The 17,134-nt window shown below is 59.1% G+C and overlaps 1 protein-coding gene across 1 annotated transcript; it reads left to right on the forward strand.

The window, feature by feature from the left end:
• Window positions 1-391: 391 nt before the first annotated feature.
• On the forward strand, window positions 392-12,457 carry COQ2 (coenzyme Q2, polyprenyltransferase). Its single transcript, XM_064150439.1, has 9 exons — window positions 392-551; window positions 997-1,136; window positions 2,932-3,304; window positions 4,531-4,697; window positions 7,713-7,834; window positions 8,595-8,680; window positions 9,460-9,593; window positions 11,073-11,261; window positions 11,844-12,457. The coding sequence occupies exons 1-9, from the start codon at window positions 392-394 to the stop codon at window positions 12,036-12,038; spliced, it is 1,566 nt and encodes a 521-aa protein (XP_064006509.1). The 3' UTR covers window positions 12,039-12,457.
• Window positions 12,458-17,134: the final 4,677 nt, after the last annotated feature.

Consider the following 17,134-nt stretch of genomic DNA (forward strand, 5'->3'; position numbering starts at 1 on the left):
TGTTGCAGTACTGGAAGGTGTCCACAGGAGGGCGCCAAGGCTGGGGAGGGGCCTGGAGCAGAGCCCTGTGAGGAGAGGCTGAGGGAGCTGGGGGTGTGCAGCCTGCAGCAGAGGAGGCTCAGGGCAGAGCTCATTGCTGCCTGCAGCTGCCTGCAGGGAGGCTGTAGCCAGGTGGGGTTGGGCTCTGCTGCCAGGCAAGCAGCAGCAGAACAAGGGGACAGAGTCTGAAGTTGTGCCAGGGGAGGAGATTCTGCCCCTCCGCTCTGCTCTACTCAGACCCCATCTCCACATCTGTTTAGTAAGAGAACTTCTCAGGCTGTGCAGGAGCAGCAGAGTGACCTGAGTGTGAGCCCTGCCAGCCAGGAGCAAGAGGTGCTCAGGGTTGTGCTCAATGCTCTTAAAGGTCTTTTCCGACCCAGACGACTCCATCACTACCCACACGTGCAAGCACCTCTGGGTTGCTGTGTCCCAGCTGCAGCTGACTACCAGCTCAAAAGCCTTCCCACCCCACTCTGACTCAGACAACACACAGGGCGATGATCCCCAGGCAGGTACTCCTAGGAGGGGCACAGGGATGTGCAGACGCGCAGGTGCCAGCTGCTCCGGCTCCAGTTCCCCGCAGTGAGCACACAGCCTGCCGCCTGGGCGGGCAGGGCGCTGAGCAGAGTGATTCACGGCTCACACAGCGCCTGCAAACCCTCCACACACACCCAGCAGCTACTCTTAGTTAGCTCTGGGCAAACAAAGCAGGAGAGAGAGCAGCCCTGGAAGCGCAGCGCCGGCTTCCAGCAGACCATGTCCCGTCCGGTCTGAACCCGAGGTGAGCACAACCCTCGGCAGGACCCACCCGCGGCAGCCGCGCCTGCTCCACGGCCACCTTATCGCAAGACCTTTCCCTCCCGTGGCTGCTGTAAAGCTCCAACGTCAGCAGAAATGCACCCGGGGGTTATCTGAGAGCAGGCACAGGTGGCTCTTGCGAAACGCCACCTCCGCCAGTGAGCTGGGGGCCGCTCGCCCTGGACGTGGCGCTCTTGGAAGGCGGCATGGGATGTGCCTTTGCGTGGCGGGAGGTGGAAAGAAGGAAACTGAGCGTGTCCTTACGAGCAGGGCAACGCGACAGGCAGCTCAGCTCTCAGGCAACACAGCTCTCCAGCTGACTGAACGCCAGGGGCTGAGATGTGCCAGACCCTGGAGGGTTTTCTGCCCGAGCTTCACCTGTGCCTCAGAGAGGTGCGGACTCAACACCCAGCACCTTAATCGTCCAGAGGAGGCTCTGCGTTTCCTTATGTTCGAGAAGACTGCTGACTTTGCACTGCATCACCTCTCCTTCCAGGATTCATCCTCTCCTTATCTGAGCCTCCCTCCAGCTGTGTTCTCTGCTATTTCAAAGAAACAAAGGCCAACAAACTAGCAACGATGGTTGCTCTGTGCCCTGGATGTGGCACTGACCTCTTCCCTTTCTTTTTCCTTACCCCACTCTACTGCAATCCCCCCCATCCAAGCACGTTGAGCAGGTGCAGAGAAGGGCAACAAAGCTGGGGAAGGGTCTGCAGAGGAGCAGCTGAGGGTGTTTAGTGTGGAGAAGAAGAGGCTGAGGGCAGAGCTCACTGCTCTCTGCAGCTCCCTGAGAAGGGGATGGAGCCAGGAAAAGGGCAATAAAGGAGGGGAAGGGTCTGGAGAGGAGCAGCTGAGAGAGATGGAGGTGTTTAGTGTGGAGAAGAGGCTGAGGGCAGAACTCATTGCTCTCTGCAGCTCCCTGAGAGGGGGATGGAGCCAGGAGAAGGGCAATAAAGGTGGGGAAGTGTCTAGAGAGGAGCAACTGAGAGAGATGGAGGTGTTTAGTGTGGAGAAGAGGCTGAGGACAGAGCTCATTGTTCTCTGCAGCTCCCTGAGAGGAGGTTGGAGCCAGGAGAAGGGCAATAAAGGTGGGGAAGGGTCTGGAGAACACTGACCTCTTTTGTTTCTAATGTATTTATAGACTCTGTTTCATTACCCCACTCTATTGCAATCCCCTCGACTGAAGCACATTGAGGGGCTGGAGCAGGTGCAGAGAAGGGCAACAAAGCTGGGGAAGGGTCTGGAGAAGAGGGCTGGGGAGGAGCAGCTGAGGGTGTTTAGTATGGAGAGGAGGCTGAGGGCAGAGCTCATTGCTCTCTGCAGCTCCCTGCAAGGAGGCTGAAGCCAGGTGAGGGTTGGACTCTTCTCTCTAGGAACAAGTGACAAGAGGAGAGGAAAGCCCTGTGAGGAGAGGCTGAGGGAGCTGGGGGTGTGCAGCCTGCAGCAGAGGAGGCTCAGGGCAGAGCTCATTGCTGTCTGCAGCTCCCTGAAGGGAGGCTGTAGCCAGGTGGGGTTGGGCTCTGCTGCCAGGCAAGCAGCAACAGAACAAGGGGACAGAGTCTGAAGCTGTGTCAGGGGAGGTCTAGGCTGGATGTTAGGAGGAAGTTGTTGGCAGAGAGAGTGATTGGCATTGGAATGGGCTGCCCAGGGAGGTGGTGGAGTCGCCGTGCCTGGAGGTGTTTAAAAGGAGGCTGGATAAGGCACTAGAAGGTGTTAGGCTGGACTCCATGATCATAGACGTCGTTTCCGACCTGCTTAATTCTGTTAAATGGCCTGAAAATGTGCCAGGGGAGCGTTAGGTTGCAGATGAGGAAAGATTTGACTGAAAGGGTTCTTAAAGCCTGGCACAGGCTGCCTGGGGAGGTGGCTGAATGCCCATCCCTGGAGGTAGAATTACAGAATCACAGGACAATTAGGTTGGACAAGCCCTCCAAGCCCAACCAGCAACACAGCATCACCACGGCCCTCTTGAACCCCTCCGAGGGATGGGGACTCCACCACCTCCCTGGGCAGCCTGCGCCGATCCCTGCCCGCTCTTGCGGCAAAGCCATTTTTCCTCCTCTCCACCCTAACCGTGCCCCGGCACCACTTCAGGTGCTTCAGCGGGGCAGAGATGCGGTGCCGAGGGCCGCGGATGAGCGGCAGGACTCCATCAGCTCCCCAGGCGGAGAGCTCGCAGGCTCCTGCCCCCGCAGCTCCGCCGCTGCCCCGGGCCGGGCTGGGCGCCTGCGCGGCGGCGGCGGGAAGATGGCTGCGCTGCTGGCGCGGCTTTGCCGGGGCCGGCCGGGCCTCCGCGCCGCCCGCTTGCCCCTCGCCGCCGCCGCTGCCGCCGCCCCACCGCTGCGCGTCCCCTCCGTTCCTCCGCCACCGCCGCGACCGCTCAGCTTTTCGGCAGCCGAGCTGGTGCGGGCCGCACCGGGCCCGCTGCAGCCCTACCTGCGCTTAATGCGGCTGCACCAGCCCGCCGGTGAGCGGGGCCGTGCGGCTGCTGGGGATCGGGGTACAGCCGTGCTAGCGGGGGTCAGCGCGGAGAGGCGGCTGCTGGGCACCAGGGTACAGCCGTGCTAGCGGGGGTCAGCGCGGAGAGGCGGCTGCTGGGGATCGGGGTACAGCCGTGCTAGCGGGGGTCAGCGCGGAGAGGCGGCTGCTGGGGACCGGGGTACAGCCGTGCTAGCGGGGGTCAGCGCGGAGGGGCGGCTCCAGGGTTTAGGGGTACAGCCGTGCTAGCGGGGGTCAGCGCGGAGAGGCGGCTGCTGGGGACCGGGGTACAGCCGTGCTAGCGGGGGTCAGCGCGGAGAGGCGGCTGCTGGGGATCGGGGTACAGCCGTGCTAGCGGGGGTCAGCGCGGAGAGGCGGCTGCTGGGCACCAGGGTACAGCCGTGCTAGCGGGGGTCAGCGCGGAGAGGCGGCTGCTGGGGATCGGGGTACAGCCGTGCTAGCGGGGGTCAGCGCGGAGAGGCGGCTGCTGGGCACCAGGGTACAGCCGTGCTAGCGGGGGTCAGCGCGGAGAGGCGGCTGCTGGGGACCGGGGTACAGCCGTGCTAGCGGGGGTCAGCGCGGAGAGGCGGCTGCTGGGGATCGGGGTACAGCCGTGCTAGCGGGGGTCAGCGCGGAGGGGCGGCTCCAGGGTTTAGGGGTACAGCCGTGCTAGCGGGGGTCAGCGCGGAGAGGCGGCTGCTGGGCACCAGGGTACAGCCGTGCTAGCGGGGGTCAGCGCGGAGAGGCGGCTGCTGGGCACCAGGGTACAGCCGTGCTAGCGGGGGTCAGCGCGGAGAGGCGGCTGCTGGGCACCAGGGTACAGCCGTGCTAGCGGGGGTCAGCGCGGAGAGGCGGCTGCTGGGGATCGGGGTACAGCCGTGCTAGCGGGGGTCAGCGCGGAGAGGCGGCTGCTGGGGACCGGGGTACAGCCGTGCTAGCGGGGGTCAGCGCGGAGGGGCGGCTGCTGGGGACCGGGGTACAGCCGTGCTAGCGGGGGCCAGCGCGGAGAGGCGGCTGCCGTTGCGGCGCCGCACCCCTAGCGACACGTGGGGCTGCGGGGGACCCGCGGCGCTTCTCGGCGGCCAGGCGCTCCCTGCCTTCGGGCGTGGGCAGGGCCAGAGGAGCCCGGCTCGGCTCCGCGATGCCGGTGCGTGGCGGGCAGCCGCCGTGCTGCCCCCCCGCGGCTGACGGCGGGCTCCGGTTGTGCCCCGGCAGGGACGTGGCTGCTGTACCTGCCGTGCAGCTGGAGCATCGCGCTGGCGGCCGCGCCGGGCTGCCTGCCGGACGGGCGGATGCTGGCCCTGTTCGGCGTCGGGGCCGTGCTGATGCGCGGAGCAGGCTGCACCATCAATGACATGTGGGACCGGGACTACGACAGGAAGGTTAGCGCTGCGGAGCCCCGGGGCAGCCAGTCGGCAGAAGCCTTGGGTCGGAAGGCACCGGAAAGGTGCTTGAATGCAGGCACCTTCCCCTGCACGGCTTAACAGTAAACGCTTCCATGCCTGGAGCCTCCACAGCTTCTCTGGGCAACCTGTGCCACTGCTTCACTACCCCCATGGGTGAGAATTGCTTCCTCGTGGTTCACCTAACCCCAGCTTCTCCCAGTGTGGAGCCCTCAGCCTTCATCCTGTCCCTCCATCCACGGTCAGCAGCCCCTCCCCAGCTCTCCTGGAGCCCCTTCAGGCACTGGCAGGCTGCTCGAAGGGCTCCCTGCAGCCTGCTCTTCTCCAGGCTGAGCAGCCCCAACCCTCCCAGCCTGCACCACAGGGGAGGTTCTCCAGCTCTTTGGTCACCTCTGTGGCCTCCTCTGGATCCACTCTTAACAGTCTCAGCTGTGGTCTCAGCAGAGCAGAGGGGTAGAATCCCCTCCCTGCCCCTGCTGCCCACGCTGCTGGGGCTCAGCTCAGCACAGGGCTGGTTTCTGGGCTGCCAGCTCACTTTGCTGCCTCCTGTTGAGCTGCTCCTCCCCCAGCACTCTCAGCTCTGCTCTCTGTCCATTCTCCACCCAGCCTGGATGTGTGCTTGGGATTGCCCTGACCCAGCTGCACGACCTTGCCCTTGGCCTTGTTGACCTTCGTGAGGTTGGCTTGGGGTCACCTCTGCAGCCTGTACAGATGCCTCTGGATGGATCCTTTCCTTCCAGGGCATCACCACACAGCTTGGTGTCGCTGGCACGTTGCTGAGGGTGCCTTGATCCATCCTGTTAATTAGCCAAGCTCATATCCTCTCATCTGCAGCATCGGCAGGGATCAGAGGGATCTTGGTGAGTGCAGCTAGAGGGCTGCAGCAGGTTCTCCGTGTTTCTATCTGGACCCAGTCCAGTCCAGCTGCCTGTGCCTGCTCCTGGGGCAGCAGAACTGGTTGCTATTTTCAAGAGCAGTGCTTCCTGGAGTACTGTTAAGTTGGTTCTTGACAAGGGCTGTGCAGAGCTGTGTGCCCAACCCTAAGCTAACCTTTGATTGCCTTGCTTTTGTCACTTCCCCGTTGTTCAGAAGAGGAAGTAAGCAAAAAGCAGACCTTGTGGTCAGGTGGAATGAGTGGCTGGGAAGCTGCCTGGCAGGGAAAAGGCCTGGGGGTGCTGGTGACACCAAATGAATGTGAGCCAAGGTGTGCCCAGCTGGCCAAGAAAGTCATCAGCATCCTGGCCCGGATAAGCAGTGGCAGCTTGGAGCCTCCACAGCTTCTCTGGGCAACCTGTTCCAGTGCCTCACCACCCTTAAGGGCAACAGTGCTTCCTCATGGCTCTTCTCAACCCGAGTTTACAGGCTCACAGGATGTCAGGGGTTGGAAGGGACCCAGTGAGATCATCGAGTCCAACCCCTCTGCCAGAGCAGGAGCAGACAATCTAGCTCAGGGCACACAGGAACACATCCAGACCTGGCTGGAAAGGCTCCACAGGAGGAGACTCCACAGCCTCTCTGGGCAGCCTGTGCCAGGGCTCTGGGACCCTTCCAGTCAAGAAGTTCCCCCTTGTGCTGAGCTGGAACCTCCTGTGCTGCAGCTGCCATCCATTGCTCCTTGCCCTATCCCAGGCAGCAGTGAGCAGAGCCTGTCCCCCCACTCCTGGCACCCTCAGCCCTCAGATAGTTATAGACATTGATTAGATCTCCTCTCAGTCTTCTCTTCTCCAGACTAAGCAGCCCCAGGTCCCTCAGCCTCTCCTCATCAGGCAGTGCTCCAATCCCTTCATCATCCTCACAGCCCTCTGCTGGACTCTCTTAAGTTCTTCCCTTTGAATCCACTGCCTCCTGTCCTGCCCCTCCATGCCTTGGTAGTGTCTTTTTCAAGGCACTGGAGGCACAGTGAGTCACTGCCACAGGTTGCCTGGAGAAATTGTGGAGGCTGCAAACCTGAAAGCGTTGAGGCCTTGAGCAAGCTGGGCCAGTGAGAGCTGTCCCCTGCCCATGGCAAGGAGTTGGATCTGGATGTTCCTAAAGGTCCTTCCCAAGCTTAACCATTGTCTCATTCTGTCATTCACTCTGTTTCTGCCCCTGCTTTCACAGCCTCCATGCTTCTGTTCCAAACACTGCTTAGTAGCCCAGATAGTGCCCATGGTTCCTATCAGTGAAGAAGTCCCAGGTCATGCTTCCTATGGTCCCTTCCCCTTTTTCTTGCTGCTTCTGTGCATGTGTGTGTGACTCTGAGCTCTGCAACCCATTGTGAGGGCATTTGGTGAGGCATTGGCAAAGGCTGCCCAGGGAGGTGGTGGAGTCCCCATCCCTGGAGGTGTTCAAGAAACCTGTGGCACTTGGAGGACATTGAGGGGCTGGAGCAGGTGCAGAGAAGGGCAGGAAAGGTGGGGAAGGGTCTGGAAAAGAGGGCTGGGGAGGAACAGCTGAGGGAGCTGGGGGTGTGTGGTGTGGAGAAGAGGAAGCTGAGATCAGAGCTCATTGCTCTCTGCAGCTCCCTGAGAGGAGGCTGAAGCCAGGAGAAGGGCAAGAAAGGTGGGGAAGGGTCTGGAGAAGAGGTCTGGGGAGGGGCAGCTGAGGGAGCTGTGGGTGTTTAGTGTGGAGAAGAGGAGGCTGAAGGCAGACCTCATTGCTCACTGCAGCTGCCTTAGAGGAGGCTGAAGCCAGGTGGGAGTTGGGCTCTGCCCCCTAGTCTCTGGTGACAGAAGGGAGAGGAACTGGCCTGAAATTGTGCCAGGGGAGGGTTAGATTGGAGAGGAGGAAAAAAAATTCTTTGGTGCAAGAGTGGTCAGGGGTTGGCAGAGGCTGCCCAGGGAGGTGGTGGAGTCCCCATCTCTGGAGCTGTTCCAGAAAGGTGTGGCCATGGCACCTGGGTCCATGCTTTGGTGGCCATGGTGGTGCTGGGTTGGACTGGATGATCTCAACCTTAATGGCTGTGTGAATTGGTTGTGTTTGGGTGGATATTAACATTATTCCTTCCATCCTCAGGTTGCAAGGACAGCAAGCAGGCCCCTGGCAGCTGGAGATATCTCCACTTTTCAGTCCTTGGTTTTCCTTGGAGGACAGCTTAGCTTGGCACTGTGTGTGCTGCTGTGTCTGAATTACTACAGGTGAGGAGGGGTTGGTTCTCATTCGGGTCCAGGCTGAGAGCTGGGCACAGGAAAGGTGCTGTTGTCAGAGCTACAGAACAGGCTGGGTTGGAAGGGACCTTCAAGATCATCCAGTTCCAGCCCCCTGCCATGGGCAGGGACACCTCCCACCAGCCCAGCTTGCTCAAGGTCCCACCCAGCCTTGGCACAACCTCCCTGGGCAACTTGTGCCAGTCTCTCCCCACCCTCACTCTCAACAATTTCTTCCTCATCTCCACTCTCAATCTCCCCTCTCCCAGCTCAAAGCCATTGTCCCTCATCCTGGCACTCCCAGCTCTTGTCAGAAGTCCCTCCCCAGCTCTCCTGCAGCCCCTTCAGGCACTGGCAGGCTGCTCTAAGGTCTCCCTGCAGCCTTCTCTTCTCCCAGCTGAGCAGCTCCAACTCCCCCAACCTGTCCTCATAGCAGAGGTTCTGCAGCTCTCTGATTATCTTTGTGGCCTCCTCTGGCCTCCCTCTCCAGCAGCTCCATGTCCTTCTTGTGCTGGGGGCAGCAGAACTGGAAGCAGTGCTGCAGGTGTGGTCTCAACAGAGCAGAGGGGCAGAACCCCCTCCCTGTGCTGCTGCTCTCCCTGCTCTGGCTGCAGCCCAGCACAGGGTTGATTTCTGAGCTGCCAGAGACCACTGCTGGCTCCTGGGGAGTTGTTCATAACCCTCCTGCTGTTTCACTGTGCCTCGAGGTCTGTAGAGGGACAAAGATTAAACCCCTTGGTGCCTTCTGCAGCATCCTTCTGGGAGCAGCCTCCTTGTCACTGGTGATCACCTACCCTCTGATGAAGAGGATCACATACTGGCCACAGTTGTTTTTGGGTGAGCTGGAGCTATTTTTACTCCTTTTTTCCCCCCCTTCAGTTGTAGCTTTGGGGGTGTTTTGCAAACCAGTAACTGAATTTAGCAACCTGATGTTCTTAGAACTGGATGGAGTTGTGTAACCTCCTATCTTCTTTTGGTGTACCTTTGACAGCAATACCTTAGAGGCAAAGGTCTGCTCTGCCAGAAGCTTTTATGTAACACCTGAAAGTTGAACTTGGTTTGAATTTGGCTTTTTGATGTTGAGGGGTTTAAAAAAATGGTTCCTCATTTTGACAGCCTAACCCTCCCCTGGCACAATTTCAGACCATTTCTTCTCCTTCTCTCCCCTGGGACTAGGGAGGCAGAGCCCAACCCTCACCTCCCTGCAGCCTCTTCTCAGAGAGCTGCAGAGAGCAATGAGCTCTGCCCTCAGCCTCCTCTGCTCCACACTGCACACCCTCAGCCCCCTCAGCTGCTCCTCCCCAGCTCTGTTCTCCAGACCCTTCCCCACCTTTGTTGCCCTTCTCTGGACTTGCTCCAGCCCCTCAATGTCCATCTTGGGGTGAAGGGTAAAAAACTGACCCTGGGACTCAAGTTGTGGCCTCAGCAGTGCTGAGTCCAGAGGGTTGAGAATCAGATGGGAAAGTCATTTGTAACTGTTGAAATTGTACTCACAGAGGAAGGGAAGGAAAAGGAGTCCTAAGGGAGGGAAAGTTTGTTCTCTACAAGTCACTTAGATTGCTCCTATCACTCTTGTAACTCATTTTCTTCTTTATCCTTTGCCTTTGTGCTTTCAGGCCTCACATTCAACTGGGGAGCCCTTCTTGGTTGGTCTGCCATCAGAGGCTCCTGTGAGTGGGCTGTGTGCTTGCCCCTCTACGTGGCTGGGGTAATGTGGACCCTGGTGTATGACACCATCTATGCCCATCAGGTAGGGTCAGGGCTTCCAGAGCTCTCTCTCTCTCTCTCTCTCTCTGTGTTGTCCTGGTTGCCAACCTGCTGCACTTCTGCATGCTCAGCTGGGCTAAAGCAGCCCCAGAACACTCAGCCCCTGCACCTTCTAGTGCTGTTCACAAAGGGTTTGCTCCAGGGAGAGAGCTGGGAGCAATTGGTGTGGTGAGCCCCCTGCCTTGTGTACATCAGCTGGCAGGCTGGGGTGAGCTGCTGGTCACACCCTGTGCTGCAGGGTGGCATTCCAGGTGGGAATGTGGAGTGCAGATCCACACACACTGAGTGTGCTGCAGTCCAGAGGGGTTGGTGTGAAAACAGCAGTGACAGGACAGAGATGAGCACAGGAGCCATGCACCAGAGCATTGCTGCAGGAGGTTAGCCACAGTGAGACAGAGAAAAGTTTGGCTTGGCAAAGCCTTCTGAGATCCTCCAGCCCAACCTCCGACCCAGCACCACCAAACCATGGCCCCAGGGGCCACGACCACACCTTTCTGGGACACCTCCAGGGATGTGGACTCCACCACCTCCCTGGGCAGCCTCTGCCAATCCCTGACCACTCTTGCCTGACAGTCATTGGCCCAACGCTGACAGGTCCTGGTCTGAGCCACATCCCTCAGCACCACATCTACATGAGTCTGGAACACCTCCAGGGATGGGGGCTCCACCCCTCCCTGGGCAGCCTCTGCCAATGCCTGACCACTCCTGCAGCCAAGACATTTTTAACTCATCTCCAACCTAACCCTCCCCTGGCACAAGTTCAGGACATTTCCTCTCCTGTCACCTGAGATTAGGCAGCAGAGCCCAACCCCCACCTGGCTTCAGCCTCTTCTCAAGGAGCTGTAGAGAGCAATGAGCTCTGCCCTCAGCCTCCTCTTCTCCACACCAAACACCCCCAGCTCCCTCAGCTGCTCCTCCCCAGCCCTCTTCTCCAGACCCTTCCCCAGTTTTGTTACCCTTCTCTGCACCTGCTCCAGCCCCTCAGTGTCCTTAGAGTGAGGGCTCCAAAACTGAGCCTGGGACTCAAGGTGTGGCCTCCCCAGTGCTGAGTCCAAGGGGACAATCCCTGCCCTGCTCCTGCTCAGGTGAGGTTGGGTATCAGAAGAAACTCCTTCCCTGAAAGGCTTATCAAAGCCTGGCACAGGCTGCCCAGGGTGGTGGCTGAATGCCCATCCCTGGAGGTGTTTCCAAGAGGCAGAGCTGTGGTGCTGAGGGCCATGGCTTAGCCCCAGCCTTGGCAGGGTTAGGCAATGGTTGGGCTCCAGGATCAAAGGCTTTATCTAGCCAAACCCATTCCCTGGTTCTGAAGTCCAACCTGCTGATTGGAGCTGCAGCCTGGGCCCCTTCAGAGGTGGCAGAGGTGGCAGAGGTGAGCCTGAGGGAGGTGTTGGCAGAGCCCCTCCTTGTTGCCTGCTGCAGTGGCAGGCGGTGGCTGTGCCCTTAACGCTCCCTTTGCTGGCAGGACAAGAGGGACGACGCCGTGATCGGGGTGAAGTCCACGGCGCTGCACTTCCAGGAGGACACCAAGCGGTGGCTCAGCGGCTTCAGCCTCACCATGCTCCTCAGCCTCTGCCTGGCAGGACTCAACTGCAGCCAGACCTTCCCCTACTACTGTGCCGTGGCTGCTGCGGGCCTGCACCTCGCCCACCAGGTCTGATGCCTGCCTTGGCACCTTTGCCCTGCCCAGGGAGGTGTTGGTGAGAAAGCAGAGGCCTTGCCAAGCCCCAGCAGTGTGCCAGCTGCCTGCAAACACCCAGAGCCTGTGAGCAGAACTGGGTCAGCCTGGCAGGTCCTTGCTTCTCTTATCTGCCTGCTGCAGACCTGCCGTTTGAGGAGACCTCCTGTGCTCCACAACCTGTCCTCTGGTCCACAACCAGGTCCAGTCCTGTTCAACATCCTCATCAGTGGCATTGATGAGGGGATGAGCCACAGAGTCTGCTCAGCAGGTTTGCTGATGGCACCAAGCTGGGAGGCTTGGCTGATGCAGCTGAAGGCTGTGCAGCCATCCAGAGAGAGCTGGGCAGACAGAGCTGGGCACAGGGGCACCAGATGAGGGTTGTTCCTTCCCAGGGGCAGAACCCTGCACTTGCCCTGCTTCACCTTCCTGAGGCTGCTCAACATTCCAACCTCTCCAGCATGGCCTGCTGAGCTCTCAGCCAGTGCTGCCAGTTTGGTGTGAGCAGGGAGCTGGTCTGTGAGTGCTGACCTTGGGCTGCTTTGCTCTGCCTTGCAGATCTACACCCTGGACACGGAGAAGCCTGAGGACTGCTGGAAGAAATTCGCTTCCAATCGCACCGTGGGGATCCTGCTCTTCACAGGCATCCTGCTGGGCAATCTCTGCAAGCAGGAGGGCTCCAGCCATGGAGAAGAGAACCTCAGAGCCCTCAGAGAAGAGATAGCCAGAGAAGAGCCCTCAGAGAAGAGATAGCCAGAGAAGAGCCCTCAGAGAAGAGATAGCCAGAGAAGAGCCCTCAGAGAACAGGTAGCCAGAGAAGAGCCCTCAGAGAACAGGCAGCCAGAGAAGAGCCCTCAGAGAACAGGCAGCCAGAGAAGAGCCCTCAGAGAACAGGCAGTTGAAGCTGCTCTAAGTGCTGGTGTTTGAGAAGGAAACCACCTCTGACAGAGCTGTAGCTGCACCCTCCTGTTCCTGAGCCCATGCAGATGAGATTGTCCTCCAGTGGCATTTTTAATTGTCCTTAAGAGACTTCAACCCCCACAGAGGGGAAGCAAACTTGAGCTGCCCAGGCTGGGAGGCCAGAGTTTTTCATGCTGAACAGAAGAAGTGAGAGCAGCTGGAGAAGCCAGAGTGGTTTGGGCATGTGAATAAATCTGTCTGCTCGTGCTGGATGTTCTGGTTTGTGACCTGATTGATTGCCAGTTGGAGCTGGAGCTTCTTGCATGAAAGAGCTGTGGTTAGAGCTGTCCTCCTGAGATGTCTGGAAGCAGTCAGGGCTCTGGGGGGGTGTGAGATCCAGATCAGTAGACCAGTATCCAAATTACCTTTTGGTGACTGTGGTTCCTGGCTCACTTTCACCTGATCTGCACCAGGTGTGCTGGGGCCAGCTCTGGTGCCCCCAGCATAAGGACGTGGAGCAGTTGGAGAGACTCTGGAGGAGGCCACAAAGGTGATCAGCATCAGATGACCCTGCCAGGTGATGGGGCAGCTCCCACTTCCCTGGGCAACCTGGGACAGGCTCTTGCCACCTTCAGTCTTCCTTCTCTCCAGTCTGACTCTCCCCTTTTCAGTTTTAAACCCTGATTCCTTGTCTTGTCACAACAAGCCTGCTCAAAAGTCCCTCCCCAGCTCTCCTGGAGCCCCTTCAGGCACTGGCAGGCTGCTCTAAGGGCTCCCTGCAGCCTTCTCTTCTTCAGGCTGAGCAGCCCCAACTCTCCCAGCAGCTTCAGCCCTTTGATCATCTCTGTGGCCTTCTCTGGACCTGCTCCAGTAGTTCCATGTCCTTACTGTGTTGGTGCTCCAGAGCTGGCCCCAGCACTGCAGCTGTGTTCTCAGCAGAGCAGAGGGGCAGAATCCCCTCCCTGCCCCTGCTGCCCACCCTGCTGGGGCCCAGCCCAGCACAGGCTTGGTTTCAGAGCAGCAAGTGACCATTGCTGGCTCCCATCCAGCTTCTCACCCACCAGTACATAAAGGTCCTCCTCTGCAGGGCTGCTTTCAATGCCTTCAACCCCCCAGCCTGGATCTGTGCTTGGGATTGCTTCAGTCCAGCTGCAGGACCTAGACTTGGCCTCGTTGAACCTCAGGAGCCTGCAGACTTGCTGAGGGTGGGTGCACCTGATCCCATCTTTGAGCCATTGATGAGGATACCAAAGAGCTCTGGGCCCTTGCATGCTGGACACAAAGGACAGGAGAAGGTAAGGTCCATCATCCCCTGCAGCATCAGCTGGCAGCTTGGGGTGTCACAGAAATAGCACAGAGCCAGGCAGGCAGAAGCTCAGCTCACCTCACCCAAAACCACCTCTGGAGCTGGCCCAAGAGCAGCCAGACTGCTGAGGTTCAGCTTCCCACCAGGAGGACCCACACTTGCAGCCCCTGGACACTGCTGTGGGTGCAGGGCAGTGAAGGCAGGGAGTCAAAATGAATGAGTTTGCCTCGGTGAGGGTCTGCCCTTTTTACTTTAGGTGTTTCTTAACCTGGTGAGCTCCTGAGATGATTTTGACTCCTGGAGCAGGAGTGGTGGCAGTGAAAGAAGGGTGAGGAGCAGCAAAGGACGAGCACAGGAGGCAGCAGCTGTGACAAAGCTCAGCCCTGAGCCAACAGTTGACCACAGAGGGATGTGAAACCATCTCTGCTGCCTTTCCTCCAGCTCTGTCCTGCTGGGACTGAGAGCTGCTGAGAAGCAGGTGACACCCTGGGCCCCAAGTGTGAGCTCCCCACTCTTTGTTGGACCTCCAGCCTGAGTGTCCATGGTGTGAGGGGTTTGGGCAGCGCTGCCCCTCCCAGCCATGACTCCAGTGCTGCTTTGTGCCTGAGCAGGCAGCCAAGGGAAGCCACTCCACAGCCATGGGGGCAGACAAGAAGGGCTTGAGAACTAGGGTGAAGTAAAAGGTGAGAACAGCAGTGACAGCAGAGAATCACAGACTGGGCTGGGGGGCAGAGACCCTTAAAGGTCATCCAGTTCCAACCCCTTGCTGTGGGCAGGGACACTTTCTGCTAGACCAAGTTGCTCAAAGCCTCATCTGACCTGGATTTGAATGCTTCCAAGCTTGGAGCTTCCACAGCTTCTCTGGGCAACCTGTGGCAGTGTCACACAACCCTCATTATAGCTTCAAAAGGCATCTGGCAGAAAAGGAGGGGGAGGGCTAAACCCCAAGGGAAGAGATCCATCCAGAGTCACCTGGACAGGCTGCAGAGGTGACCCCAAGCCAACCTCACAAACGTCAACAAGGGCAAGGTCGTGCAGTTGGGTCAGGGTAAACCCAAGCACAGATCCAGGCTGGGTGGGGAAAGGGCAGAGAGCAGAGCTGAGAAGGAGCTGGGGGTGCTGGGGGAGGAGCAGCATAACAGGAGGCAGCAAAGTGAGCTGGCAGCCCAGAAACCAGCCCTGTGCTGGGCTGAGCCCCAGCAGTGTGGGCAGTAGGGGCAGGGAGGGGATTCTGCTCTGCCCTGTCTTGCTCTGCTCTGCTCTGCCCTGCCTTGCTCTGCTCTGCTCTGCCCTGCCTTGCTCTGCTCTGCTCTGCCCTGCCTTGCTCTGCTCTGCCCTTCCCTGCTCTGCACAGCTGCTTGGAAACCTCAATTCCTGCAGCCTCTTGCAAGGTGTTGGGAGTCAACCCCCAGCCTCACGTGTGTGACCCAGCCAGGGGGTCATCAAGCAGGGAGAGCTGCAGTGGGGACTTTGGAGCTGCTGGGATTCAAGGAGGACTTTTCAGAGCATGACTCACTGCTACCTCAGCAGCACCACTGGTAGAAGGCTCCATAAATCCTGGCCTTGCAGGCAAAGTCCTGTTCCTGTGATGGCAGGAGAAGGGCAACCAATGTGCACCTGGGGGTGCTTTGAACTTGCACTGCTCCTGAGCAAGCAGCTGCTGAGGCCCAGCCTCTGCTCTCCACAAGCTGGGAAATGAAAGCTGCTCTGCTCCCGGTGGCAAATCTGCACCATTCTTTCATCCAAAGCCTTTTCCTGGAGGAAAAGGAAAAGCTGAGAGGGAAGCACCTTGAAGGTGCTCTTTGTTCACTCCACAGAATCCTGGAGTGGCTTGGGTTAGAAGGGACCCTAAGGATCATCTATTTGCAACCCCCTCTGGGTTGGAACTGGGGCAAGATGGGTGGGGAGGCACTGGACCAGGTTGCCCAGAGAAGCTGTGGAGGCTCCAAGCCTGGAAGTGTTGGAAGCCAGCTTGGATGGGGCCTTGAGCAGCCTGCCCGTGGCAGGGGAGGGGTTGGAACTCTATGACTTTAAAGGTCCCTTTCCAACCAAACCCATTCTGACCAAGCCATTGAGCCAGCAGTGCGTTGATGGCCAAGAAGGCAAGTGGCATCCTGGGCTGGCTCAGGAGCAGTGTGGGCAGCAGGACAAGGGAGGTTCTTGTGCCCCTGTGCTCAGCACTGCTCAGGCCACCCCTTGAGTGCTGTGTCCAGTTCTGGGCTCCTCCATTGCAGAGAGAAGTTGCAGTACTGGAAGGTGTCCACAGGAGGGCGCCAAAGCTGGTGAGGAGCCTGGAGCAGAGCCCTGTGAGGAGAGGCTGAGGGAGCTGGGGGTGTGCAGCCTGCAGCAGAGGAGGCTCAGGGCAGAGCTCATTGCTGTCTGCAACTCCCTGAAGGGAGGCTGTAGCCAGGTGGGGTTGGGCTCTGCTGCCAGGCAAGCAGCAACAGAAGAAGGGGACAGAGCCTCAAGCTGTGCCAGGGGAGGTCTTGATATAAGAAGAACCAAGGAATCCTAAGCCCAGATGCTCATTCTGAGGGTGTCTGTGCCAAACTCTGCAGAGATGTTCACAGCAATCAGTTGATAATCTGCAAACCTAACCAAGGGCTGCTGTGGGAGTGCCTGCAGGTACTTGTCGGAGATCTGTGCTGAGCACTCTTGGGAAGACCCAGGCCTGCAGTGACTAAGGAGAGCAGGAGGAGGTAAAGGAGAAGCAGGGACATCCTGACATCAGCAACAAAGAAGGGGCTGCTTGAGCAGAGAGGAGAAAGACCCTGGGAGGAAGACTGCGTGGGATGTTCCTGGCAGATGAACATCGTCTGGAACATCATTCCAGACAGGCAGGGTTGGAGTTGGGGTGGAGAATGGGGAAATACCTATGTTAATGAGCTCCAGAGAAGTAATTGTAGTAACCCTCCCTCCTACGATGAATTTGCCTGCTCTGGTGGCATCAACTGCGGCTTGTGCCAGCAGGGGGTGGGCAGGACTGATGGAGCCCTCCTGCCTGCACCCAGCGCTGTAACACAACATACCTGCTGCAGAGCTCTGCTCTGCCTGCAGAGCGTTGGGCTTCGTGTCGCAGGTCACAGGGAATTAACGGGATGGGCAGGACTGATGGAGCCCTCCTGCCTGCACCCAGCGCTGTAACACAACACACCTGCTGCAGAGCGTTGGGCTTCGTGTCGCAGGTGCATCGCGATGCTCAGAGGGCTGCAGCAGCTCTGCTGCGAGGACAGCCTGGAAGAGTTGGGGCAGGAGAAGAGGAGGCTCCCGGGCCGGCGGGTCCCGGTGTCGCAACTCTTTGCCTGGCTTCGGCCAGAGCCAAAGGGCCTCTGAGAGGGCTGAGCTCCAGCGGGCAGCTGTGTGGCAGCGTGGGGCGAGCCGTTTGCCTTGGCTCGGAGCGGGGGGCAGGTAGGGTCAGGGCTGCCGGCCGCAGGGCAGCGAGTCCCCAGCTGCGCGGCGCAGAGGCAGGGAAGGCGAAGGGGCAGCGAGCAACACAAAGGCGGCGGCAGCAAACCAGCCACTCTGCGAGGTCGTTAAGCCTTTTGACCAGTGTCTTTGACACTGTGCTCGCCGAAGACAAAGCAGGCTGCTAAACGAGGCCGAGGATGCTCTCCGCGATAGACTGAGAGGCGCCGAGCCTTGT

This window comes from Pogoniulus pusillus, chromosome 10 (assembly GCF_015220805.1).
Source record: "Pogoniulus pusillus isolate bPogPus1 chromosome 10, bPogPus1.pri, whole genome shotgun sequence".
Classification (NCBI taxonomy): domain Eukaryota; kingdom Metazoa; phylum Chordata; class Aves; order Piciformes; family Lybiidae; genus Pogoniulus; species Pogoniulus pusillus.